At 45.4% G+C, this 27,104-nt stretch overlaps 1 protein-coding gene across 2 annotated transcripts in view; it reads right to left on the minus strand.

Moving 5' to 3' along the window:
- efnb3b (ephrin-B3b) overlaps positions 1–27,104 on the minus strand; it is an 80,506-nt gene that overhangs the window by 22,428 nt on the left and 30,974 nt on the right. For both annotated transcript variants that reach the window (XM_035149395.2, XM_035149394.2), the window contains exon 2: positions 17,442–17,731. In XM_035149395.2, coding sequence (XP_035005286.1) covers positions 17,442–17,731 — 290 coding nt within the window. The remainder of the gene's footprint in view (positions 1–17,441; positions 17,732–27,104) is intronic.

Here is a 27,104-nt window from a genome sequence, read left to right on the forward strand (position 1 = left end):
CTCTCGCTTCCCCTCCTCTCCGACATTTCCCTCTCCCTCGCCTTTCAATTATTGCCTTTATGTTTCCAGCCTTCCTGCCGTCCCCGTCTTTGTGAGGGGCTTCCTCTCAGGCAGAACCTAGCTGTGACATTGTCTGTCATTGCAGGATTACAGTGTTGGAGCCTCGCCACCGACATGCCAAAGACGCGGCGGAGGCGACCCTCGCCGCATGCTTTCTGCTCTGCCACGGGGCACAAACCCTTCGACTAGAAAACATAACTCATGAAACACTGTGTGTATCTGAGGCCAAAACTTCCCTCTGTGACACTGAGCTGTCAGATTGTCTTAATAGAAGTGACTTTGAGTTAACTTTGTAGTTGATGGCGACTCAATAAACAATGGAGATATTGCAGAAAAATGTACATGATACTGTTCAGGGATCGGGAATACAGTTTGACTCCCACGGTTATTTTATTTGTTGTACCTCTATTTTTGTAGAGCAGACATTTTCTATCCTATTTGGTATTTTTCTATTCCGTTAGATTGAAAAGATATGCACGACAAACCCCACAATCCTTTTTGAATAACATCAATCACACAAATTTATGAAGTAAACCAAAAAAAGCTCTATCATGTCGAAACATCACAAGCCAAGTACTTTTGAGATTATTTAAAGACCTCTCTGAAGGACAGGCAGACGAATAATGTTGGGCCTACTTTTTTTGCTTTTTTGGGTTCGAGATGTAGGTTACGCGACTTTCGGTGAAATAGAAATTGGGCGGGGGAACGGGAAGGGGAGAGAAGTTGCGCGACTGAAGGACAAACGTCTGGTGAAACAGGAAGCGGGGAACGATGCGAGAAAGAGGGAAGTGGGTCAGCAGTCTGAGGGGAGGAACGTGACAGCGATCTGTGACATGTAGCGGGAGAGAAAGAAAGCAAAAGCAAGTGGGAAGATGGCGGCGGGGAGAGGGGAGGGGTTTCTAAATTAAGAAGGAGGGAAGCAGATGGGTGAGAGGGAGGAGGAGGAGGAGGAGTAGGATGAAGAGCGAGGGTGAAAAAGGAAGAGAAAGATGGGAAAAACACAGAATCCATGGCGGCAGAAGCTGTTGAGGAGAAAGGCCTCATAAATGTCACTCCCTTCTGATATTAATGGCAAATGCCAAAGACGTGGAACTTGCAGGAGGTTAGGTCCCCGAAACGCACACAAACACGTGTGAACACTCCCGAACGCACACTTTCTCCCTTCAGAGGATGACTTCTGAAAGGAGGCAGTGAAGGAGTGGGCCTGCAGAGAAGCTGTACATCTTAAAGACTGTAATTACACATAACTGTCAGTCTAATTAAGGCTTTTAATGAACTCTATGAGAGCTGGGAAAGGACAAAAACTGCCAACCTCTGGAACACGTGCACGTTTGTGTGTGTGTGACAAATGATGCGCTCCAGGAGGAACATGCACGTACACGCCAAAACAATCAAACACTTTAATGAGCCCGTGTGCAGCTTTGAGGTCCATCTAATAAACATGCATACCTGTAACAGTCTCACACACACACACACACACACACACACACACACACACACACACACACACACACACACACACACACACACACACACACACACACACACACACACACACACACACACACACACACACACACACACCTAACTAAGCATCCCTGTCATACTCTCCATGCTGACAAAGTGTTAAAGCCCTGCCCACTGCAGAGTCGTGACCAATGGGAGAGACCTTTGAAACAATTGGATTTCCCATTAAGGAAAACTTTATTCAAGGTTTAGCTGAAATGCTTCACAATTAAAGCCTAATCTGCATTATACATCATAAGGCTCGGCTGCTCGAACTCTTGGCAGCGCTTTATTGCGGGTTGGCCAGGAATAGGAAAATAGATCCTAATCGAAGACTGGGCAAAATGTTGGGTCTTGATTAAGTGGCAGATATCGAGCAAGAACCAAAATCAAACAAGATTTGATCGTGGGTGGAGAAGCTCAATAAAATATAATGATGGTACAGAGTTGTTAATAAATGTAGAGGTCAGGATGTAGTCATTTTGTAGGACTAATTAGTGGGTTATCTTTTATGTTAGTACTTACTTAGTAATACAACTGTATTACTGTGAACGTGCTGTACAAATAGGCCAGAGTAACTGCAGTAGTAGTACTAGAATTGCTCGAAAGTGTAGTGGAGGAAATACTCAAACATTTTACTTAAGTAAAAGTAGAAATAGACAAACATGTACTCCAGTAAATGTACCACATCAACTTTTTTAGTTGTGTAAAAGTTAGTAGCCTAAGTACTTGCCTTCAAATGTACGTATACTAAGTATTAAAAGTACCCATCAACATGAATTTAAGTGTGAATCCTCTTGCTAAGTCAAAAGCTATATCGCTATATTTCATCTTTTGTTAAAACATGTCCACTTAAATATATAAAAATGACTTGCCTGAATAGTTTGTAGTGTAGCTTACTACTTTCAATGAAATAATAAATTTGAATTATATTCAATAAATAAGTATATCAGTATGACATAGGTGTAATAAATATAGCATTGCTGTAAATGGACGACTTCAGGGGCTATAATTTCAAAGAAGCGTCCTCCAACACTAACTAATGATCATGTGATGCTGAGTCAAAACTCTCTTTTCTTTATACGTAGCTGATCTGTTGAAGGCGTACACTGTCACTATATTGCAATTATTCTCTTACTCCACAGCCGCCATACATTTTAGATCCTAGGGGCCCAAATTCACAGACCATGAAAACACTGGGGGACCTAGAAAGCAGGCTCTCCTTTTCTTTTCCTCTCAAGTTTCCGTCTCTCATTGCATACACTGTAAATACTGTGCACACACGCACACACACAGGGCACTTTAAACCTGGCTGCATTTCAGTGTTTAAATGCACAAGCCAAGACTCGGCTACAACACAATCCTGACGAGCACGGAGGTCCTTCTAATGGATCAACACAGATTCAATACAGAGTACAAGTGTGTGTGTGTGTGTGTGTGGTTGCCTTAAATGTCCTTGAACCATGACGGCAATACTGGAATACTGAAGTCATGTATCTATGAGTGTGTGCCCTTTATAATGTGTGCTTTGGTCCATGAGGACGATGGAATTCAGATATGTTTTACTCATCTTTACCAGTAAGGCCTCCTTTGTCTTCCTCACCACCCCCACACCATTGTTGTGTGTTTCCAAAGAGGAAAGCAGGACACACACACACACACACACACACACACACACACACACACACACACACACACACACACACACACACACACACACACACACACACACACACACACACACACAACATGGGAGCCAGCCAGCCGAAATAATACATCTTGACATCTGTGCCTGCATACTGCTCGAGGGAGAGATAGGAGAGAGAGAGAAAGTGGAAAGAAGAAGGGTGAGATATGAAGGGGAAGATGATGGACAGCAGAAAGCATAGGGCAATTATATACTGTGTGTAGTGTGTGTGTGTGTGTGCGTGCGTGTATACTGGATGTGTGTGTGTGTGTGTGTATATATTTTATATGTGAGAGAAAGAGAGTGATGACAGTTGTGTTTGTTTAGCTTCTCTTTGATTAAAGCAGCCTGCTAGAAGCTGTGTGCTTAGCTGTATGGCTTTCTGTCTCTTTCTTACTGTGTGTGTGTGTGTGTGTGTGTGTGTGTGTGTGTGTGTGTGTGTGTGTATGTATGTGTGTGTGTATGTGTGTACATGCATGCTTATGCTTGTCTCTTCTTTTCAGAGTGGTGGGTGTGTTTGCACTCCGTATACATCATTCTGTCTTCAGTTTTGAAGTGTGTTAATGTGAGCGTTGAATCTCTTTTTCCCATCATGGAGTGTGTCTTTAGGTTGATGCATGCAAGTGTGTGTGTGTGTGTGTGTGTGTTGCAGTCTCCTCCCCAAATGTGTGTTTTTAGCATCTAATCTGCTCGTCTTGTTTGCTTAAGTGAAATCATCCGCGGATGTCTTGTGCAAGTGGGACTGGAAAAACCTGTGTGTGTGTGTGTGCATGTGTGCATGTGCTCATTAGTACAAGGTTTCTCTGGTGCTGTCCTGAGGTTTGTTTGCATACTTGGCTGTTTGATTTAGTTTATTTCATCTGGCAGCTGAGAGATATCCGTCTGCCTCTTTCTGCCACCTTGGTTTTCAAGTTCAACAAGCTTTATTGCCTGATAAGATCATTCTCACACTACCAAAGTAGATCACACAACACCAAGTCTGTCAATGTAGATAAAAACATGCTTAAACAAACCTGTGCAACAGTCGTAAGTCAAACAGTAAAAGTTCTGCAGAACATTCCTATGTGACGAGCTGGCATCTGAACTCCGGACATTGTCCAGAAACTTTGCCGAAGTGAGGACACGAATGAGTTATTCCTGCCAACCCTCGGGTAAAACGTCCAGACAATGTCCAACTGAGCCCATGTGATAATACAACAGGATGTCCGGAGAATTCAGTAGGCGTGTTCCTGACGTTTCTAACACAAGACAAATCTTTCAAGATGAAAAACAGAAGCCAAACACGTAGAAGACACAGACGAATATTTCAACTTAGAATGACGAGAGTTTTCGGCGATAAGGGCCAATGCTGTCGATGGGCTTTAACCCTAAAAATGTTATTTCCACCACTAAATTGACCCTTCACCTGAATGTTGCGGACATTTTCCTGTTGTTGTAAACGCATCTGGCCTCAACAATCTCCTGCTGTGTCTGGATAATGTCCAGATCCAATTGTTCATATCTAAAAACAGCTCTAAGTGTTTCACAGGTACGTGCTTGCTGTAAAACAGTAACTAAATGATACTTATTAAAGAGTCAAGATTCTGAGAGAACTCGATTGATGAGTGACTGACCTGGAAAATGAAAAGGTCGCAGGTTCGATCCGTGAGGGACACACTGAAACGTACCTGCTCATCCACCATTAAGATAAAAGCAAGATTTACTGCCTCACAGTTCTTTCCCTGCACCAACCAGTCAGGCTGCAGCATACATCCATGTCTGTATGGAGGGCCAACCCGAAAAAATATTTCACAGCTATCACCAGTTGATCTCATTGATCAATCAAGTAAAAATCTAAAAACATTCGGCCGCAACATGTAATTTATGTAAGAAATCGGATTTTATGTAGTTGAAATCTAAAATTCTCTTGTAAGTGTATTATTCCACATTTTGTCTTGATCTGGAAACCTATGGGAAAATAATATATTTTTCAGATTTCATCTTGGGAGTCCTGCATGTGAAATTAGCAAGAGGAAGTCTTTCTTCCCCGCTGCCATATCTGATAGCAAAAGGAATGCATGTATCTCTGCTCGGCTCACTTTTTTCCGGTGCTGTCTTGAGCTGAAAGAGGGCGAGAGAGCAACTAAAAAAGTCATAAGTGCGCCATGCAGGAAGTGAGCTGCGAGACGCAGTGACAGATGCGCAGAACGACAGAAACAGAATAACACAAAGAAAAGTGGAAGAGAGTCAGAGTTTCCCATCTGGGTGAAACTTTTAACAGGGTCAAGTGTGAAAACAGCTCAGGATAATTCATATTTCAAATGTGCCATTCACACACACACCGAGCTCCCGCAGGATCACAAGCCAACTACTCTTACCTCCAAGGACTGCATGCAGCTCTTTTAGAGGCCTGGCTTTAAAAGAAACTACCGCAGCATGCCAAAACATGGCAGATGGGAGCAGTTTTCCACTCATCAACTGACAAACCCTCACATAACATGAGCAGATTTGGTGGATTGATATAAGTGTGATGTACTCCCGCCTCTCGGAGGTCAAAAAGAGTGCACCTCAACGTCCACGTCAGTGAGGGGCACTAAAAATATCAGTTCCACAGCACTCACTCGAAGGAAAAGAAAGCTAGCACATATCCCTCGTGTAACGCAACAGCCCCAAATAAACTATGACTAATTTGTCACTCGGTGTCACATTTGTGGGCTGAGCGACCTTTTTCTTCCCGAGCGTCGCCGCCAAAACTTCTTCGATTACTTTAGCCGGTAATCCGTTTACGGCGGCGTTCTCCAAGTCCCGTAAATCTGCCCTGCTCCTCTAATCTTCCATTCATCACACATTTTCTTAATCACGCTCCCAAAATAACAAACCTGGAATTACTTGCTCTCTTCTTCCTCACAGCAAAGAGCGGAGCCAAATGCAAGCTATCAAAGGTTTATGGTGTGCGTATGAATCACTAAAGACTAACAAACTACCCGGTGCGCCTTGTTATATTGTAAAATATAAGAAAAAACAGCACCTTAGTCTTAATTTTAGCTCCAAATAATTTGAAATGGATCTGCAATAATGTAATAGTGCTTTCTTGGCAAAGTCAGGCTTGTAAAACCAGATCTTAAATCTTCAAAAGGGACAAACCCGGATAAATAAAGGTTAAACCTATAAAACAGGCCGGGCATTCACCATTAAACCTTGTCTTTCCTCCCAGCCGGCTGGCTTCCAGAGGCAATGACAGCAGAGCTGTTGCTACAGATGAGGTAAGACGCCATTTGCCACAACAGGGCACCTCTTCTCTCGCAGCGCCACCAAGAGAGCAGCCGAGCGAGGCTGGAGGTGCCAATGAATTAGTTCACTGTTTTCACTCATTATGCTGGACTGACTGCCTCACTTTTTCTCTGTCTTTATTTACACCCTTTTCTTCATCTCCGACTTCTCTGGCACCACACACACACACACACACACACACAGAGTCAACAAAGACCCCGCTCATAATGAGGGTTTGGTGGTGTCTGAGTGTGTGTTATTTTTTGTGTAATTCGGGTGTGCATGTGTTCATGTGTGTGTGTGTGTGTGTGGAGGGAGGGGGATTATGGCAGTTCCTAAGCTGTGAATAGGGGCCAGGCTGGGCCTTGGCCCTGGCTGAATTAATTACTCTAATTAGCTTCTTAATTGCATATATTAAACCAGTGGTTAGCAGGGCTGGAGCCCGGATCTAAAGCTGGATACAGGCGGACAAAAGGCCATATTACACACACACACACACACACACCCCCTCCCACTTGAGGTAGTCTGAAGTGGAGAAACGAGACCGAGCACTCCCCTCCACGAGGTGGGTTTTCAATTATATACCAAACCCCCCCCCACCCCATCAATATATAATCAGCGCGTACAGCGGCAGCCCGATGTGTGGTACTAATGTGGACGATAAGCCCCTCCAGAGGGAAAAGAGAGGATTAATATTTGAACTACGGGGACTACTTGAAGCCGTCTTCAGCTGAAACTCTTCACTGTATCATTCACTCAGTGCGCCGCTCCCTGTGACATTCAACACGCTAAACCCTGCCGCCGGATCGCGACCGTCAGGCCTCGCCCCCGTCTGGCCCTGCAGCACCTCCACACAGACTTACTTGGACCGTGACAACATCAGGATCATTAGTTCCACCGCTCGTTCCACTTCCCAGCTTTTTTGGCCGGAACGCCCGCCGCATTATAAATGATTATCAAACCCTTGGTCTCTCCTGAGTGGACAACATGCATCAGATTAAGCTGTTTTGGCACGAGTTGAGCCGAGAGTAAAAATAAGCCAGGTTAAGAGAGTGTAGGTAGGGTGGGGTGTGCGTGTGTGTGTGTGTGTGTGTGTGTGTGTGTGTGTGTGTGGAAGGGAAGGATTATGGCTCTGACAGCGAGAGGTGGGGGGTACAAAATCGCACAAAATGCCGTGTTGTATTTGTGAAATGCACCCAAAGTATCTCCCAACAATGACGATTAGTCAAGAACAAGTAAACAGCCAGTCCGCTAATGAATCACTCTTCAATAAACAAGTGGAGCGCACATGCACGCACGGACACAACAGGCACGTGCACGAGCGCCGAGTGATAATGATGTTCTTTGTGCAGTTTTTTGGGGTAATTAGGGCTGCTTAAATGGTGGTTAGAAAGGATTTGCAGCTGATTGTTCGTCCTTGTATCTTTGAGCCGTGGGCCCTCGCGCTCTGCCGAGTGTCAACACTGTCTTCTTCTACTGTCTCCCCACAGCTCAGCACCGCCAACCCTTCCTCCGCTCTTTCTCTCCTGCGTGCTCAAGTTATTCTAGCTCATCTCTTTCCTTGTAATTTACTTCATCCGTTCGCCCTCTTTGTTTCCATATCCTACTGCCCAGCTCCACCATCGTCTCTCGCACACATGGCAAAGATCGTGCCTGTAAGAAATAGAGAACCTCACTTGGACAAGTTCTAGAAAATGCCAGGAGGAACCGACTCAGACATTTACCTCCCTTCTGAAAATGTCCGGAGTTCAGTGCATGTCTGAAAGCAAGCTGTTAGTCCCTTTCAGAAAGATGCATTGTGTAAAAGAACAGTTTAGGCCGGAAAGTTTGTTTCAGTTTGCCTTCGTTTACAGTCTTTACACTAAGCTAGGCTAACCGTGTTTTTAAATTTTAGTCCCACAAAGAATAAGCGTATATTACCTAAATCGATGAAACATTCAATTAACTGAAAAAGGGGAGAACAGATGGAAAACTTTCAACACAAAGTTAGTGTGTGTAAGCAAACACACACACACATGCCTGTGTAGGGCTACGCAGATGTGACCACGTTCGCTATGTTGACCAGGGGTCATGTTTGCTTGAACCCGGGCACTAAATCAAGGCTATATTAGCAGGCTAATGCGTTCTACTGATGGCAGAGGTCAGCTGAGAGGTGCGCTTGTTTTGAACTCCCCCCATGTCTGACTGTCAGGGAAACACATCCCTCTGCAGAAGGTTCCTCGGCAGACGGCAGCGGCACAATGACGCTTTTGTGTGTCAAGCTGCGATGGGGGGGGGGGAAACGAGAAAAGTTTGTGTATCCGTGTGTTTGTGTGCGCTAGTGTGTGAGACAGACAGACAGTGTAGGAAGGTTAAATGAATCATACAATGTTAACCAGGCCCAATCCAATTAGGGAGGGATTCTTCTTGTCTGACCTTTAACAGGAGAGACGTATTCACACTCGCTCACGCAATCAACCCCCACCCTGCAAACACAACTACAAACACAAACTCTCACAGACTACACAGTCAGCCTTCCAAACAGACCCACACACACAAACGTGACACGCAATCGCACACAAACACCCACGAATGCACCGACCGACCGCCCACACACATACACACAGTGTGCATAAGCAGTCAACCAAAATCACGCACATATCAAAAGACACACACAGACACACAGACACACACACACACATCCAATCTCGCAGACAGTAGTGCGGCTGATTGCTGACCTAAATCGGCCAGGCGATCTGTCACTTTCTCTTACTCACACCCAGCACACATCTTTTTTTTTTTGCTGTACCCTCCTCTTTCTCTTCTCTCTCTCCTCTTTTTTTTCCCTTGCCAAAATATCCCTCGCTCTCTCCCAGTGTCACTTTATATCAGCTCACTCTCGTCCCTCTCCTCTCCCCTATTATCTTTGCCAGAAATGCCTTGACCTCATTTGTATCCCACAATAAAGATGTCAATATACAGTATGTTGCACATTTGTTCCGGCGTCTACGGTATGTAAGTATGGGTGTTTAATGAAGATACATACGGTGGACGGCGAAGCTCGGGGGAATCTCAGGCTTAATCATTTAAAAAAACACTTCAGTTGAGTTCTATTCTTTTAAATAGAGTCATCTTTTCCACCATTCTCATTGAAAGTCGCAGACGTACTTTATCTCTAGTGGGGAAATTAGTTGGATCCATTGCACCAAACCCCTGCTGACCTATTCTATTCCATTTTCCACTTTTGCACTTTATTTGAGGCTATTTTCACGCATGAGAGTTTAACTGAGGCCGTTTGCCCAAGGAATGTGATGTGTTTGGTGGAGTGTGAAAAATGTGTTGTGGGCCCGAGAAGCAGTCTCAGGTCCAGCTCAAAATAGTTGTCCGGGGTTGGCTAGAAGCGAACTCGAGGCACGTCCCGTGAGGGCCACAACAGATGTGAAGGCCTTTGAAAGTTGAGAAATGTGTAACAACTTCTCTTGTGCGTTGCCGCTTACAGTAAGGGTGATAAAGAGGGAGCAGCTCTGTGTAGAGACGTTTTCCAGCAACATACATTTGCATTCTCACATTCAGCCCCTCCGGAGAGTGTCTGGAGATTTTCGGGAGTTCAGTCCAAGACTGAAACCGAATCCTTGTGGTCAGGATAAGTGGGAGCTGGCCTATAGCTGTTTTGAAATTAGTAATGGAGAATAGCAGCAGTTCAAAAAGCTCAGCAGTTCTTAGAGATAGGTGGGTAGGGCCCAAATTCCCAAAACCTCGCTTCATGTAGTAGCAGTGTTTCATATCCCAAAACTTCTCCCTTCACAGTTTTTTCATCCGGTCCACACTAATGTGGATATTTTGCAAAATATGTGTTTGTGCCTCTCGTCCACAAGCAAACAGCGTTTAAGTCACTAAAAGATATTTTTACAAACGCCTTCCAAAGTGCAGATTTTCTACATGGAGTTAACAATGACATCACAGCTTAATTTGCACATGCCCACACAGCCACAACTACGCCAAAGGAGAATAAGCTCACTGAGCATGCTCACAATGCTTCTTTGGTGTTTGACAGAACATTGATGTAGACTTTATCGCCACCTACTGGCCCGGCATGCTGGTTTGAGTGTTTGTAGTCGTTCTTGTGTTCTCGACATTTTGTGAAACGAATGTGATGCGGACAGATTGTTTTTTTAAACAAAGGGGTAAAATATCGATTAAAAAAAACATCTTAACACCTCAGGTTTTGGTTGTTTCGTTTTTTCAGCATCCCTTGGAATAAGTTTGACTTAACTCTCAAATGGCCATTAATATAACACTAAAGAAACAGTAATTATTGTGTTTTTGTTTGTATTGGTTTGGGTAGGGTTTTAACACAAAAACTGTTGAAAACTCCCCCTGTTTGCTTGAGCACTTTCCCCACAGGTACTCAAGGTTATCTCTTTATCTATGCCCAAAGTAAGGAGGAGATATATAGTGCCACACAAGCATTTCCATTTCAGAGGGATTATTCTGTAGAAAACAAACCGCGGGCCTAGCCTTAATCCCCTCACTGTGGTCATCTTGTTTCTCCCTCTCTTCCATCCCCTTCCTGCAGCTCTTCCTCTTCTCTCCCGTGTCTGTGGTTTCTTTAGAGCCTGGCAGGAGGCTCAAATCAGAGGGCTTAAACTTGATCAAATATTCAGCAGATATAGATTTCTCTGAGTCCCTGGATTCCCCCCCCCATCTCTTCCACCCAGCTGCTTTCTATGCCTCCATCCTTTCCTCGAGTCTCACACTTTGGCACTCCTCGCCGCAGTCACAAACAAAGTTGTGTGCCGCGCACCGTGCACGTATGTACACGGGGATTCGGGGGTGGGGGGAGAAATCACAGACTAACGCAGAGTGGCGGAGAGGTGCAGCTCATTTAGGCTGCAGTGCAGTGCTTCTCTCCGCTTCCTCTCCTTCATTGTCTATTCTCTCTCCTCTATTTCACTCTGCGTTTCGCTGTCGTTCCCCATCCTTCTCTCTCTTCATCTCTCTCGCTTTTTCTCCCCCTCCCCTCTCCTCCCCTTCTTCTGTCCTTCCCTCCGCCCTCAACTGGATTCTGTGTCATTTATTTCAGCTTAACCCTGATAAATAAACCAGTGAATACCCCTGCATTATTGAACACATTGATGTCTGCACGCGCTGCACAGGCCCCCTTGATGTCCGACAATTAGACTACCTACACACAAACACACACACACAAAAACTTGTTCTTATAGACCGAAGGGTGATACACAATAATCAAATAAACATACATCTAAATAGATTTACACAAAATGACACACAGTGCAACAACACACCATCAACATTTCCGCACAACCCGATAACCTTACCCAAAGACACAAACATGCAAGCACGTGCAAGCACACAGAGTTATTTTTCTAGGTGTGCAGACTCCAGTCAGCTCGGCTATTATTCATTTTAGTGAGGGCTCGGCAGGGGCGGGGGGGCGGTTGTTTATCTCTGCCATTGTGCGACGGCGAGCGCCGGGCTCTCCGCAGAGCCCCCGGGGGCTGCTGCTCCCTAAACACACCACTGGGAGCCATTCATCCGCACACGCAAACACGGCCCCCTTCGTGTCCATCCTACATATCCATGCACGCCGGCGCTGCACACAAAAAACCCTGCACACTTTCGTACCTGTATCCGCCCCACAGGTACTCGCACACAAACAACACTGCCATCTGTCTCAGCGAGCGACAACAACAACGCTGCAGTCCCACGGCGACTGACCCGCTCACCGCAACAGAACTGACCAATCTCTGTGCGAGCGGATTTTGGGCCAATGTGTGCGTGAGCTATTTTGAGACAATTTTGTGCATGTTTACAACCACAGGCTGCTTTGAACGCCAGTGTCTGTGTGAGTGCATATTTTATGAGAAAGCCCCTGCGTATGGCGATGTGAGCACGCATATGTTAGTGTGAGCACCAGGGATGGTTACCGCCATGTGAATGTTCGTGTGTGCAAGTCTGTGTGTGTGTGTGTGTGTGTGTTTGAAAGAGGGAGGGGAAGGAATCACTCACGTATGAGGTCATATGTATGTTGACTGTGAGCATGCAATCATTCGCTTCGGCAAGGTGGTGTGTGTTCAAACATGTGTGTCTAGGTATGTGCATGCATTCATTTGTGTGTGTGTGTGTGTGTGTCCTCCTCCCCTGACAGCAGCCGCCTTGATTGAAAGTGACCGCGTTGTTTCAGTGTCACCCTTCAGATGAGATGTTGTGTCTGTGTCTCAACTGACACTCACATCCCATTCACATGAGTACACACAACCTGCCTCTGTCCCCGTTGTCATCCTCCTTTATTCTCTCTCTCCGTATCCCTCCATCTCTTTCCTTCCATAACTATACATGCTTTTTTTTCCTTTTTCTCTCTCCACACACCCCACCCTCCTCCCTGCTGTGACTCAGCTTCACTGCAGATTTCACTTCCATTATTCAATCTCCAAAGAAAGAGTCACATGTTTGACTGCAAGCCATTACTTGATATGTATTTTATCCCATTTTTTGCACAATGTGTGTGTGTGTGTTTGCAACTTCGGGCAATAAAGTAAACAGGATTAGTATTTGAGAATGAACAGGACAGCATTAAATGCCATGTAATGACACTTTGATGCTACTTTCATGTGAAATGTTTCCGCTCACTACATTTTGTGATTCTTAGTCTCCCTCGTCCTGCTCTGCACGTTTATTTTTAATATCACATAGTGTTGCTTTGTAAACAAATAGGAACAAACATGACTGCCCCTTGTGCATGAGAATTAATCTGCAAAACGCTGCAGGGACATGTTCACAAAAATTACATAAAAATAATAATAAAAAATAAAAACTAGATAATCCGCACTACATGTTTTCATCAGATCTTACATGGACGATTTCTTGGGTGTATTGTCTGAAATAGCTGGAGACGGTCCAGTTGAAAAACTCAGAATCTGAAAAACCAAAGTAAAACCATCTACACAGCTGGATTGCTCCAGGATTAAGTGAGAAATTAATTTTTTTTTTGTAATGTCAGTGAACTCACCCTTTACGAGCAACTCATCCAGGGGCCGGTCTTAACAGCAGCTCCTCTGTTCTCCTCATGTGTGCGCTGTCTTTTGAGCTGCAAGCCCAATCAGCTGCACGGAGACAGTTTCCTCCTGCAGTTCTCATTAATAAGAGACACGCCATCAAGACCGCACTCCGATTGTGAATGTGAGTGTGTGTGTGTATGAGTAAGTGTTCTTGTGCATGCATGCAAAGAGTGTGTGTTACACAAGGCCCTGGCGTCTGCTTTCAAAGGATTCATTAAGAGCAGTGAAAGGCTTGATCTGCGGTTTGGGTTGATGTACTGAGCATGTCTCTCTCTCTCTGTGTGTGTGAGTGTGTGGCAGTGGAATTTGAGTGGTAAAAGAGATGAGGAGAAAATAAAGGAGCGAGAGAGACTTGGGGAGAGAGACATAGACCAAACCGAGGGTGAGAGGGAGAGAGCGAGAGAGTGGGTGACAGAGAAATGGGTTTACATGAACTCTGACCTCATGTTATGAATGAAAACATCAATCAATGAGTGTAACTAATCAATCTTCCCCACCCTGTCTCTCCTCTCCCCGGGACGTGGAAACTTTGAATTACATTTAATGGGATTCGAGTAATCAGATTACAAAACAGTGGCATCTGTGGTGCATTAGCCAGGCCAGAAAAAAAAGGAAACTTGGGGTTTTTGTTTGGATTACTTGATTTTCTCAAGAAACAAAGATTATTTTCTCTCGCAGTGATCTACGATACCACTTGTTGACGATCACAATGTGAAAATCAAATTATAAAAGATTTTGTGTGACGGAAACTGATTACCCGGTGGACTTAAAGCGAGTTACTGGCGGTCTGTAATGGGTTTAACATTGAAATTAACCTCTGCTGCTTTGTTTCCTGCTGCCGCTCCGCCGTCCGACCACTCCACACCGCCACACTCCCACTTTGTGTGTGTTGCCCGGTCTGCGCTGTGGTGCAAATTGAATCACACTATGCTATAGGTTAATTAAACCAAGATTTCCCTGAGGCTTCTGCATACATCGCTGCCCTTAACGCACACATGCAGGAGCATACATATACAGCGATTGCATTCAGGGACACTATAGTGCGCAGTGTTAAGTGCGTACGATATCCTGCCTGCAGGGGCCAGTTGAGCTCACACAAGCTGCAGCAGATATGTGGCTTCGAATGAGCGGCAGGATTAACAGTTATTAATTATCTCACAGCCTCATTAAGTACACACAAGAATGCAGTTCTTCATTAAGGACACACGATCAAAAAGACACGCTGCTTCACTATATACAAAGCTATCTGGTGCCTTTATCGATAAGTTATCAGCACCTGATGCTCTCGACGATCGGCTACTCTGCAGCCTCCTCACCTCTGCAGCTCTCCCTCTCATCAAATGTGTGAGTAAACCTGTGTGTGTGTGTGCGTGTTTGTGTGTGTGTGACCTTGCCGCTGTCATTGATTGGGCTGGAGCTGTCAATCGATCCGTCTGGCCTGTGTGTGGAGATAAAGGTGTTTCTATCTCTGGACGCTGTTTGCCAAGTGGGAGTACGGAGAGAGAGAGATGGGCAGAACAGGCTGTGGACGGCATCTGGCTTCGCTGCCTGTTTTTGGTCCTGCGAGTGTTTAGAGAGCGTATTTACTTTTCTGCAAGGCAGCAAAGTCGAGATGTTGAAAACAGACTTGTTAACTGACGGACGTTCTCCAATGAGCACTGGCCCTGTGCATGATAAGCAGTCGTAATAAACCAGTGGGCGTGTAATCACTATGTGCAAGATTAGAACTTTGAACCCTGGTCACTTGGGTGATGCCTGAGAAGAAAGCAAACAGCGTCGGCCCTATGACACTACAGAGCTGGTGGGGACAGCGACGGGACTTGAATATACCTCGACACACAACCGAGCGCATCTCAGTCCATGACTGCCAATAAGAAAATCTCTGGATGATATAACCAGCTTCAAACCTGCTGTGTTATTACTAATGTATGGGTGCCCAGTAGCAGATTTCTGCCAGAGTCTTTTGGGTTTTTTTGTGAATTCTAAATATGGACAACATGAAAAATCTGGCAACCTTGCGAACTTAAAAAGTCCATGTGGTGGAGAGCTGCAACTCTATAAAAAGGGGGACATTTTTCAGGAAATGTGCATATTGGGCATTTTATGAACTTCAGTGTACTGTAGATAGATGCATGTTAACGTTCTCCAGTGATATATAATGTGCCAAACAAGCATTACAGTGGGATAATCTCACAGCACTGACAAATACACACAGAAATCCAAACTGTCAGCATATGTGCTCACACATAAAATGGATTTCAAACCAAGAAATGGTTTAATTTAGCTATCGGGCATCTGTTTTAAAGCATCCCACAGGTGTCGGAGTCTCGCAGCCATATTTGATGGCTCCTCTCGTTCTGCTGTTCAACATCTGTCAGTCACCGAATCAGGTATCAGCAGGTATCAGGTGGCATGAAGTTTTCCTTGCGGCTTATCGGGCCGAAATTCCTGTCTCAGTGGGTCGCTGGGTGCACGGACAATACACGTACACACACAGCATAGTATATGGCTCTCTCACCTCCTCATATCTAATCGGAGAGAAATACTTGTACACTGATAATGATACAGGAGAAATATGCCCAGCGCCTCACCTCTCTTCACAAACACGCAGGGTATGAGAGGACTGATAGTGGGAAAAAACGAGCGCGCCTGAAAAGGGGCGAACAAATATAGACAACAAACAGGCACGGGGGACTTCACAAACTTCCAGAGATCTCATATTCTCTTTGTCTCTTTTCTGTCTGTCTGTCTCCCCATCTTTGTCCCAGCTTCCTCCTCCTCCTCCTCTTCCTCCTCCTCCTCCTCCTGGCTCTACCCGTTCCCTCGTTTTTAGATTTTTTTTTTCCCACTCGCAGATGAAAAGAAATGAAAAGAGCATTTGCACACCTGAGTGAATACAGCTCGCAGGTGCGTGGGAGGAGAGCTATGGGAATCAAACAGGGTCTCTCTCTCTCTCTTTGTCTATCCTGCTCACTCTCTCACTCCTGAGGTGTTTTTAAGCTGCTTGTGTTTGCACTGGAAACTTGTGTGCATGTGAGTGTGTGAGTCGGTGTGTGTGTGTGTGTGTGTGTGTGTGTGTGTGTGTGTGTGTGTGTGTGTGTGTGTGTGCTTTTCTCCAGTTGTGCATGCTGAACGCTCTCGGCTCTCCGTCTGAATTTAAAAACAGCCCGCAGGTTTCGGTTGACGCGACCTTTCCTCGCAGATTGCTCCGTCCGATACAAACGCTTTGGCCCGGCTTGCGTTGATGACCTCATCGGGTCTTGACACAGCCCAACTCCAAACAAACCTCCTGAATAAACCAAAACAAACTCTGCCTCGCTATTTGCGGTCACTGCGAGGATGGCGGTAACAGTAAACAAGCCCCCGGGGCCGGCGTGGCATCCGAGCGGGACAAAGAAACAGCAATGACACGCACATATAACCATGTTTCTAGAAAAAAGGACATATACTGGGACACTTCAAAAAATTCTAATAATGTCCAGTGTTATTATCTTTGGTTTACCAGGGGATTTAATTTAAGTGTGTTTAAAATAATACCCTAAAACGTTGTGAAAACTCCAAGTCGACCTCATTGCAATGGACATTTTGTCGCAGTCCATGTCCCGTACTGTATCCAGCCATGGACCGGATCACACACACACAATCCTCAAACCTAATTATTCTGAACACACCCGCCCAATCATCACCGCCATCAGTGAAATAAACAAACACACTCAGGCACAATCAGAAATCAGTCATGCAATCATAACAACCCCCTCATCACCTCCCACACACTGCAATAAAGCACAGCGCACGCTCATAAACACATGCACACACACACACACACACACACACACTTCCTCCCCTAATCTCCAGTGCTGGTTCTACTTCCTCAAACTCACCGATGATGTAGTAGTCGTGCATGCTCTTGAACTCGTGGCCCCAGAGGTTGGGCGAGAACTCCTGGAACTTGATGGTGAAGCGGCGCTCGCGGGTGGGCTCGTCGCACGTGAGCACGATGTTGGGGGGGCCCATGACCTCGCAGCGGTCCGCCTGCTCCCGCTTCGCCACGAGGTAGAGCTTGTAGAACTCGTACTCTGGCGTGGACCTGGCGGTGTCCAGCGGTGGGCAGATGAGGTCCAGCCGGTCCCCGATCTGAGGGTACAGAATGTAGCCCTTGTCGTCCCTGAACCTGGAGGGAGGGAGGAAAGAAAAGGAAGCAAGTTAATAAAGAGAAAGAAAGAAAGGAAGCAGGGGAGAAGGAAAGACAAGAGAATCATTCATCAAAGTCTTGTGCTGCCTTCAACAAGCAATATAAACCAGTTCAGAGCCACCTGTCCTTGCTGCTGAATGAGCAACAGATGGGTCCTTTACCGCTCTTACTTCTACTACTTCATTATTATTTTCTCTCCTTCGTGGGAAACAGGTGCTTTACAGAGGAACTGCACAAATAAATGTTTACCTCACAAGCTCAGGCAATCCCCTGTTGACCCCATGAAGTGGAAAGGGGCGAAAAAAAAGGAAGGGAACATAACCACCAGTTGATGATCCGCATGAGGAAAATAACCACCAGTCTGAAGCCAAAATGAAAAGCATTAAATAAGGTTTTTCCTGTGAGCCGGCCCACAAAAAGCACCCTCTGTGAGTGATCTCGTACATTTCGAGACTAACATCTACTTTACATGAATGCAAAGTGAAAATAAAAGCCTGGGGTTTATTTGAGGCGACGCAGAATCCAAAACAAGACAATAAAAACCCTGAAAACAAATGTGAAGTGATCAAGTCAACGGAAAGACTGTGTAATGTATGCAAAAATGTGAACGTATGCATGGAAAAATGAGAGTGAAATATTGCAAACAACAACAAAGCAACTTTTTTCCCTTTGCAATACAAATTGTCTCGCTGAAAACTCAGAAGCTGAGAACTGAGGCATGTCCACAGAGGAAAACGCAGACGCCTATCGCTGCCGATCAGCGGAACGAAGCTGCCAATGCACATCCCAGGTATATGCGCGGTTAATTACTTTGCTAATTAGCTGCCTTGATATCAGTGTGTCATCCTCTTCTGATATGAGGGATGTGCCGTTCGCTCGTCTAGAGCCCAACTCATGATGCGACACCTGTCATCTGTGACAAGTCTGCAGCCTGCAGTGATTCTAATGCAACGGTTTTATTCAATTTAACTGTGCTCGAGTATGGTTGATTTTTGCCATCATAATATATTACAACCCCGGCTTTGAGTGAACAGCTTTGATGCTACAAGGTCTCAATCTCGTTAAATTGCTTCCCGAGAAGTAAACACATAGAAGGTTTTACTGGAAATATATGAAAAGTGAAATTGACTCATTTTCACAGATCCAACCGGGTTGGACGAAGCCCCGCAGCCAGAAGCATACATGGAAAGTGTTGTCGCGGCGAGGCTGGGCTGCTGGGCTCACCGTGGCCCGCGCAGCTTCCAGAGGTCTTTCCGGAGCAGGGAACATGAAGTATGGCCGTCAGAGCGGCATAAACTCGACAAATGACTCACACACCCTGTCAGTCCCCTCACAGCACAGGGCCGTCTCTTGCTGATAAGGCCAAGTGCTATGAGTTATCAACTTGCCTCCTGAAACCGACGATGACTTTAACTTTGACCTGCTGCTAGCATGCTTGGCTAACAGTGGGGAAACAGAAAGTAGCCCATGCGCACAGTTGAAATAAACTAGTGCAGGGCCCAGTGTTTGAGATGGGTTGTTTTCTTGTCCTGTGTTAAAGCTCCGGAGCTACTTCAGAATTATTCCTTGTCATTAGTGAGTCCTCCTCAAACAGTTCTACAATATGTTGTCACTTTTTATTGTTTGTGCGAGAGGTTGTGTGCTTAACTTTTTAGAAACAGTCTATGTGCAGAGTGAATTTACAAAACTAGTGTTCATGCTACCTGGTTTATCTGCAGTGCAGCTTTTATAATGTGTGTCAATGTTTTTCATGAAATGAAACTGAATTTGCTTCGTCACTGTTCACGTGTGTGGCTTACTCTAATTGTATATATTCTAATTTGATCGATATTGAACGCATCGGGTGTCCAAGTCGCACCAAATTCCACACTTCACTTCCTTTGTTCCTTACCAACACACAGGCAAGGCTGATAAGATGAATTGTTTGTGGAATTGGTAGATAAATGCCACAACTGGTGGAAAGAAAGAAATAAGGTGTTTAAAGCAGACGCTCTGATGTGAAAGTGAGACTAAGTTAATGCCTGTAATGTGAAGAAGCCCATTTTCTGTTACATCTGACTCAAAGCGCTGTTTCTGTGAACATCAAATCCACATGAACACCCGAGAGTCGCCGCGCTCAAACCTGATTAATTATTCTCTGTGTTCTGCTGTCAGGCAACTGTTTGACCATTAAAAAATAAACGACACAGGATCACAAAGCACGAGCAGACTGGGAATTTTGATGCCTAATTGTACGGTTTAAAAAAAAAAAAAAGGACAAACCCTACTCATGCATCAATTTCATTTGTCCCTTAAATAATTCTGTCCACTTTTCAGCTACAAATAGACTTTCTTTCAGGCCTCCCCTGAAAAAAAAGAATTCAAATGAATATTTCTTTTCTCTTAATCTTTCTTCTAAAACATTAGAAAACAAAAAAATATTTTAACGCTTGTTTTTATTTGTTATTGGATTTGATAGAAATTAATATTGTATTTCCATAAAGTTGTGAACTTGCAAGAAACAGATATAAAAAATAAGTTACGATTGAAAGACGGAGAGCCGGACATTGAGGCCCCAGTGTGGGTATAGCTCCAAAAACACCCTATCCTACAATACCTATAATGCAACCTTGCAGTATTTTTGTTAGACCCTCACGGACAGTTAAAGGTAACTGCCCACAGCCATAAAACTCCACTCCCACAGTTTTCTAACACAGACGTTCCACTAACATATCGAGGTGTCAAACTCTTAGCTGAGATAACCCTGATGGCATCACAGTGACGTTTTCTCAGATGCATGGCCATAGAGATAAACAAGCTGTGGTGTACAAAACGTGCATTATATGTCTCATGTTGAATGTTGGCCAGCTGTCGCATCCTTTGCCCATAGGCCTCCTGTGGCCTCTTCTAGGAAACAGGATTTGTGGTTATCAATAACTTCAGGATTAACTTAGGGGACTTAATTCGGGGTCGCTCATAATTAACAACTCCAACTCTTCTCCATGAATGTGCTCGTATGGCTGGATGAGCAAAACCAGGATTAACTGAGACGGCTGATAAGCTTGGTGGTACAGGCCATAAGGTGGGTCGATGTTAGGTTAAGTCAAGTTGGATAACGAAAAGATATCCTCCTGGGTATGTTGGATTCGCTTCGTGGTACAGGTCCCGGAGCTGTAAGCACCACTGAAGCCACAGGAACAATGGCGTTGGCTCTATGGCACCAATTCGAGCCAGACAAGCTGGTAGGCAGGCATGTTGCATGCTATTTCCTGATGACTAAAAAGCATAATATCTTTAATCATTTTGACCAAGTTCACTGTCATATACCTCTTTTACACCAAAATGAGTGGTATACGCGGGTAAAACTGCAAAGAAAAAAAGGCGATCCACTCCAGTTGAGTATTGCCCCCCCACACACACACACATTTTTAGGCTGCAGGATGAATGTTTTACAGACCAAGTCATTATGGATCCACACAGTTGGTAGAGCGGTAAATTATGTTCAAGATAAAAGAGACGTTAGTGCAGTAATACAAAGAGGTGGAGGGATTTTGTGAGTCTCTTGTTGTACCTGCATCTTCTGACCACATCCTTTGCCTCCATGCAGGCTACATCTACCTCCTAGCACTGTGCGCTAACTGCCTCACACCTGCAGTAAACTGAGATGTAAGCTTTATCTTGTTGGCGTGTTTGGCTGGCGGCGCACACCGAGGGGAACCGGAGAACGCAGACTGAACGGTGGAAGAGCATCGGCTGAGGCAGGCCCAGAGGCCTGCTGGGAAGCCACTGTTCCACTTCTCATTACCTAGGTCACCCGGGGTTATCAGACCGTACTCAGACTGGAGAGGTAAGCACTCAGCTTCACTCAACACACACACACACACACACACACACACACATTTCACCTTCCTGTCTGCCTCACACAGGCGAGCACTCACACCATTTATCGAGTATGAACTGTAAACATGCTGGTGGTTCCTGCGGCAAAGCCTAAACAGAAAGATCTTTTCAAAACACATACCCACAGACACACACGCATACTCACACACAGTCCCATACAAAATGGTCTCCTGCTAAACACAAAAGGTTTGCCCAAACACATCCACCCACATCCAAACAGACAGGTTTAGCTTTTCCCTAAACATGAACACTGAAACCCCTGCGCACACACGCACAAACGCACACACACACACACACACACACACACACACACACACACTTACAAAAACAAGCACCTTTTGCTTCCTGCATGACGCATTCTGTGAGTGGTATCTGATGGTACCCTGAGTCACAGTCGAGCTGCATTGCAGAATGGCAGAGCAAACACAAGCACAGACAGAAGGAGAGAGAGAGAGAGAGAGGCGATGGTGTGAGTGTTTAGGTAAAGTGCCACTGGGCAGGTGCACTGCTCGAAAAAGACAGACAGAAAGAAAGAGAAGGAGGTGGGAGAAGAAGTGGGAGAGAGGGAGGAGGGGTGAGTGTGTGTGGAAAAAAACGTATTGAACATGTCAGGCGAGGTATGTGGCAACAACAAAAGAAAAGTGGTGAACAAGCAGAAAGGAAACACAGGCAAAGAGAGGGCTCCGCGGAAGGATTAAAATGTAACAGGGAGGATGAGGAGGCGAAGAGTGAAAAAAAAAAAAGACATGAGGAAAACAAATTAGAGAAAGGAAGAAAAGAAAGTGAGAGTGAATTTCAGCACATTCCTGCGACAGAACTCAATTTGCTGATAGGTCCCATGCTCGGGGTGTCAGATTTGTGGCGTTAACCCAGGTTAACCTACAGAGTGAATGATGGTGTGTGTGTGCGTGCGTGCACTGAGAATAGGATGGGGTAGAGAGACCCAATCTGATCACATGGCGGGGCAAGAAAAATAGTGTGTATTTATCTCGGAATGCACAGTTTCCCTCTCCTCTGTGTCAGCAAACCTCATTCAGACACACGCTCTGTATCTGATGCATTAAATCCACCTTCAGAGTTTGGTCCGAAGGCGCAGGGCGGCCTGTGAACCCAACTTCCGGTGGACGAGTGCAGACGAGAGGAGGGAGAGAGGGACGAGGGAAGTGAAGTGAACTCGCAACTTTTATGTAGAGTTCATCTGTGACCACATCTAAATAAATCATCCCATTCAGACACAGCCCTGAGCAACATTACGTTTTTGCCTCGGCTCCGCATTTCGCTCTGAGAGACATTCACTCTGTGTCTGTTTTTTTTTTCCTCCTCCTCTCCCTCACCCATGTAGCTGTCCACTCTCTCTCTCGCTCTCTCCTTTTCTTTTTCTCAGCCGTTAACAATAGGGCCATTCATGTGGCCACACTTTGAAACATGGCGTGGGGGGTTTGGAGGGGGCCAGAGGTGACACCGAGGGGGGAGAGGAGAGAGAGCAGGAGGAGGAAGAGAGGGAGATGAGGGGGGTTACTCTCTCTTCTTTCTCCGCAGCTCTTTTATGAAAGCAAAAACATCATTTTCTCAACCCGAGCAGCGCCCCGGCGTGACCCCCGAGCTGCGCTGAGAAGACTCGAGTGTCACTTTCCGTGACCTCCCCCGCAGACCTTTCACACCCCCTGCTTCTCACCCCCCCTTCACTCATCCCCCGTGTACCCTTCCACTCCTGTCCATCGCACTCTTTCAATGTGGCATACAATGGATTTTACATTTAAAACACTATAAAATTGTTTGTTTTCAATATCTAAATCCAAATAATATTTAAGGAAATTAAGAAATTTCAGATCATGCACACAGGTATAGGCTCAGACTGTGTGCGCTCCTGTGTGACCTGCATGTGTCTCTCTTTTCTCTTGTCCATCTGCATGTTGTCTACCGCTGTACCTGCTCTGGGCGGCGTATCGGACTGCTCTAACATTTCCCAGATTCCACAGGGGCAACCCGAGCCGTGTCCGGACCAATGGCGGGCACACAGGTGCAGCAATGGGGCGAGTTGGGGGGGTGGGGGGCAGACAAGGGAGGGTGTTTGTGTGCAAGTGTGCACGTCTGCGCGAGCATGAGAATACTGAGCGGAGGGAGTGCAGACGAGTGCGGGCGCCGAGTCCGTGAGAGACAAATCGAAAAAAGGTGGAGAGAGAGCGAGGCGAGAGAAGGAAAAAAAAGGGGAGAGGTGGGATTCCGAGATATGGAGCATCTAAAAAAAAAAAAAACCATACGGACAAAGACAGAGCAAGAACTCGGACAGGTCGCCACCAGACAGGAGAAAGAATGAACAGGAAGGACACTGGAAGCTGGCTCAGAGTACAAACTAAACTACACCCAAATCAGTGTGAAAGATTTACTCCAAACTATCCTAAGCTTTGACCTCCTCCCTCCTCTGAGGGGGGGTTGTGTCCTTGAGCTAACCACGACCTGGTGCGAGCGGGAAGGCGAGGAGAGACACCACAGCACCGATCTATTAGGGAATAATAAACGACGGTGGTATCCGACTCTGTGGCGGGGGGAGATTTATCGCGGGCCTTGTGCATAAAGCTGTCTGCACTAATCTCATGGTATACACAGCGTAATCACACAGACAGGGGCCCCGAGTCCCCCCCCACCCCTCCAACCCGGCCCGGCCCTGCCCCACCCGCCTCTTTTTAATGTACACACACTGTCAGACGCACGGCAGGGGAGCACGCACACTAAACAGTGTGCAAACCAATCGGCTACGGGAGCAATACACACTCCGTATGGTCCAAGCGTGCACACACACACACACACAGACACACACACCCACACCCGCTGAGCTGCAACACCTGCAGGCCATCTAGTAGCTGTCTAAAGTAAATCCGCTGGGTCTCATTTGCTGGAGAGGTGCTTTCCAAAGAATGCCACAATGAGCAAAGACACACACACACACACACACACACACACACACACACACACACACACACACACACACACACACACACACACACACACACACACACACACACACACACACACACACACACACACACACACACACATTTAAGCCCACATGGAATCTTTAAACAAAAAGCAACAAATGTAAATTTCAGCTAAATCTCTGCACCATAAATATCTTTGTTCCGAACGCATTTTGTGCGATTAAGTCTCCAAAGAATAATAAAAAAAAGAAAAAGCTTCTTTATTGTGAAGAAAATCTAAAGATTTGGAAATGTAGAATTATCTCATCCCGCCCGCTGACAGACTGTTTTACCTACTTTAAGGGAAATATTATTTCAAGCTGCAGTGCTGGATTAAATCACTTGCTATGATGAATGTTTTGTTTTTTTTCTTCTTCTGTGGAGGACCCGCACAGCGAAGGGGCTGCGGCGGCTATCGTTTTCCACCATGCTGCTGGAGCAATCAGCACCCCTGTATGCTGCGTCGCCCAGAAACACCCAACTGTATGTAACGTGAAACACATGTTCAGAAGTTTATAAAACATCAATTCAACCCTGGCTTGGCCGAAGTATTTGACGGAGCAGCGGCTTCATCCCGTTGACCTGTTGCGCTCGGCATGTCTCGCTTACATCTTCAGAGTGCCGCTCCATCTGACGAATTTTAGAATAAAAGATTCAGGAGCTTTTAAAATTTGACTCCCGCTGTGTTCTTTTCATTTTGACCCTATCTTTGATCAGCTCTGCAATCGAATAGGACTTCTTCAATGCTGCTACAAGCCTGTTTGAAGCTCATTTAGCAGGTTAAACTTGAGGTCTTGCGTAAAAAAAAAATCGTATTACTATGAAATATTACTGAATCAATACTTTATTCCCCTTTTTTGGGATAATATTTTAATTTCTATAACTTTATATCCGTGAGACAGTCATTTTTCAGGAAATTATCTAATTCCTGTAGTATCTTTGGCAGAATAATTGTCATCTTAAACTGTTCTAGGAATTAATAACCAATGATCATTAGTTAATAGAATCTCAGCATTATCTTTGCATGCTCCCGTCAGTGCAAAGGGCAGACAGACCGTTTTAAAATACCCATAACCATTATTACTGTCTTCATTAAAGAACCATATACCCTGGAGAAGAGCTGCAGAAAGTGGTCTTTGACAGGGTCTACAGAGCCGGAGAGAGAGGTACATTTGTGTGGGACGGAGGGAGAGCGAGAATGGTGAGGAGGAGACGGAGAGGGAGCATATGGACGGAGCCGTAATGTGAATTGATGAGAGTTTGAGTCTCTCTGGGAGGCGCGGATACCCAGATACCGCCGAACATCTCTATTATGGATGGAATGGTGGGATGGATGAGAGTTTGATGAGGACATGGAAGAAGAGGATAGAGGGAGAAAGCTGGAAATCTTTGTTTGGTAAATTATCGTCTCTTTAGTTTGGCAGAATTAAGGCTGATTCCAAACATGACATGTTGATCAACTAAAGCCCGTTTTCCCGCTGGTGAAAAAAACCCACTAACACCCGCTAACATCTGGCTTCTGTCTGCAATGGGAATGGATAAAAATCGCCCATTCACTCCCGTGTCAAAAGACTCTGCAGGAGGTTCCTTTAGCAGGAACGTGAGAGAGCGCCTCAGTTGCCGGTGCGCTCCTGAAAAAAACTGAAATCCTCCGCTGCCAATGGGAAAGGAGTTAAATCATCTTTTTTTTTTAGCAGGTTTACTGACATTGAAAAAACCTGCATAAATCCACTACCTTTGTGAGGAAGAGGTACTTTGTTCTATGGTACGATGCAAACAAGTTTAACATCCTCAACTCCACTGATTCATTTGGTTTGGGTCTAAAACGCACTATTGTTTCAGTGAAGAGATTTTACGATAGTGTCACAAAAGTTTATCGATATATATTTTATTCTTATCCAAAACTTAAGTGCACAAATCAATACTTTTTGTGTTTTTGCCGCTTGTGCTTCACTTGCAGGTGGGTCGAGTATGTTGAAGTGAAAATGGAAGACTGTGTCGGCACATTCAGCTCCGCAGCAGCTCACGGGACACGAGAGAGGCGCCGTCTCTGTCTAGATTTGGAGATTCAATTATTTTCCAGGAGCAGCCGTTGCCATTCATCAAACACTTGTCCATACCGTGCATTCACCTGTTGAAAGGCAACAAGGGTCTGCTTGCTGCTGGTTTTCTTTATTCAGCTTTAGGGTTTTTTTAAGTCTGTTGTTGAAAAAAAGATTTTTTTGTTAATCTATGATCTTTTTGTGCCCGGAGCCTCTCAATTGGACTTTTGTGTTCTCACGTTGAGCCCCTCCAGAGAGTGTCAGGAGATTAGCCGGTGTCTGAAAGCGGCAACCCCATCCTAAAAACCTTCATGCTATGGAAAGGACGGCGAGGGTAAACAGCTTCTCAGCAGTCAGGTGGAAACCTCCTCGCTTTAGAACAGAACTGAATTGATCAAATTCCGCTTTGGGCCCGACTTTGGCCAGAGGACTGAGCAGGACTTCAGATCAATGCTA

This window comes from Hippoglossus stenolepis, chromosome 23 (genome assembly GCF_022539355.2).
Source record: "Hippoglossus stenolepis isolate QCI-W04-F060 chromosome 23, HSTE1.2, whole genome shotgun sequence".
In the NCBI taxonomy this organism is placed as follows: Eukaryota; Metazoa; Chordata; class Actinopteri; order Pleuronectiformes; family Pleuronectidae; genus Hippoglossus; species Hippoglossus stenolepis.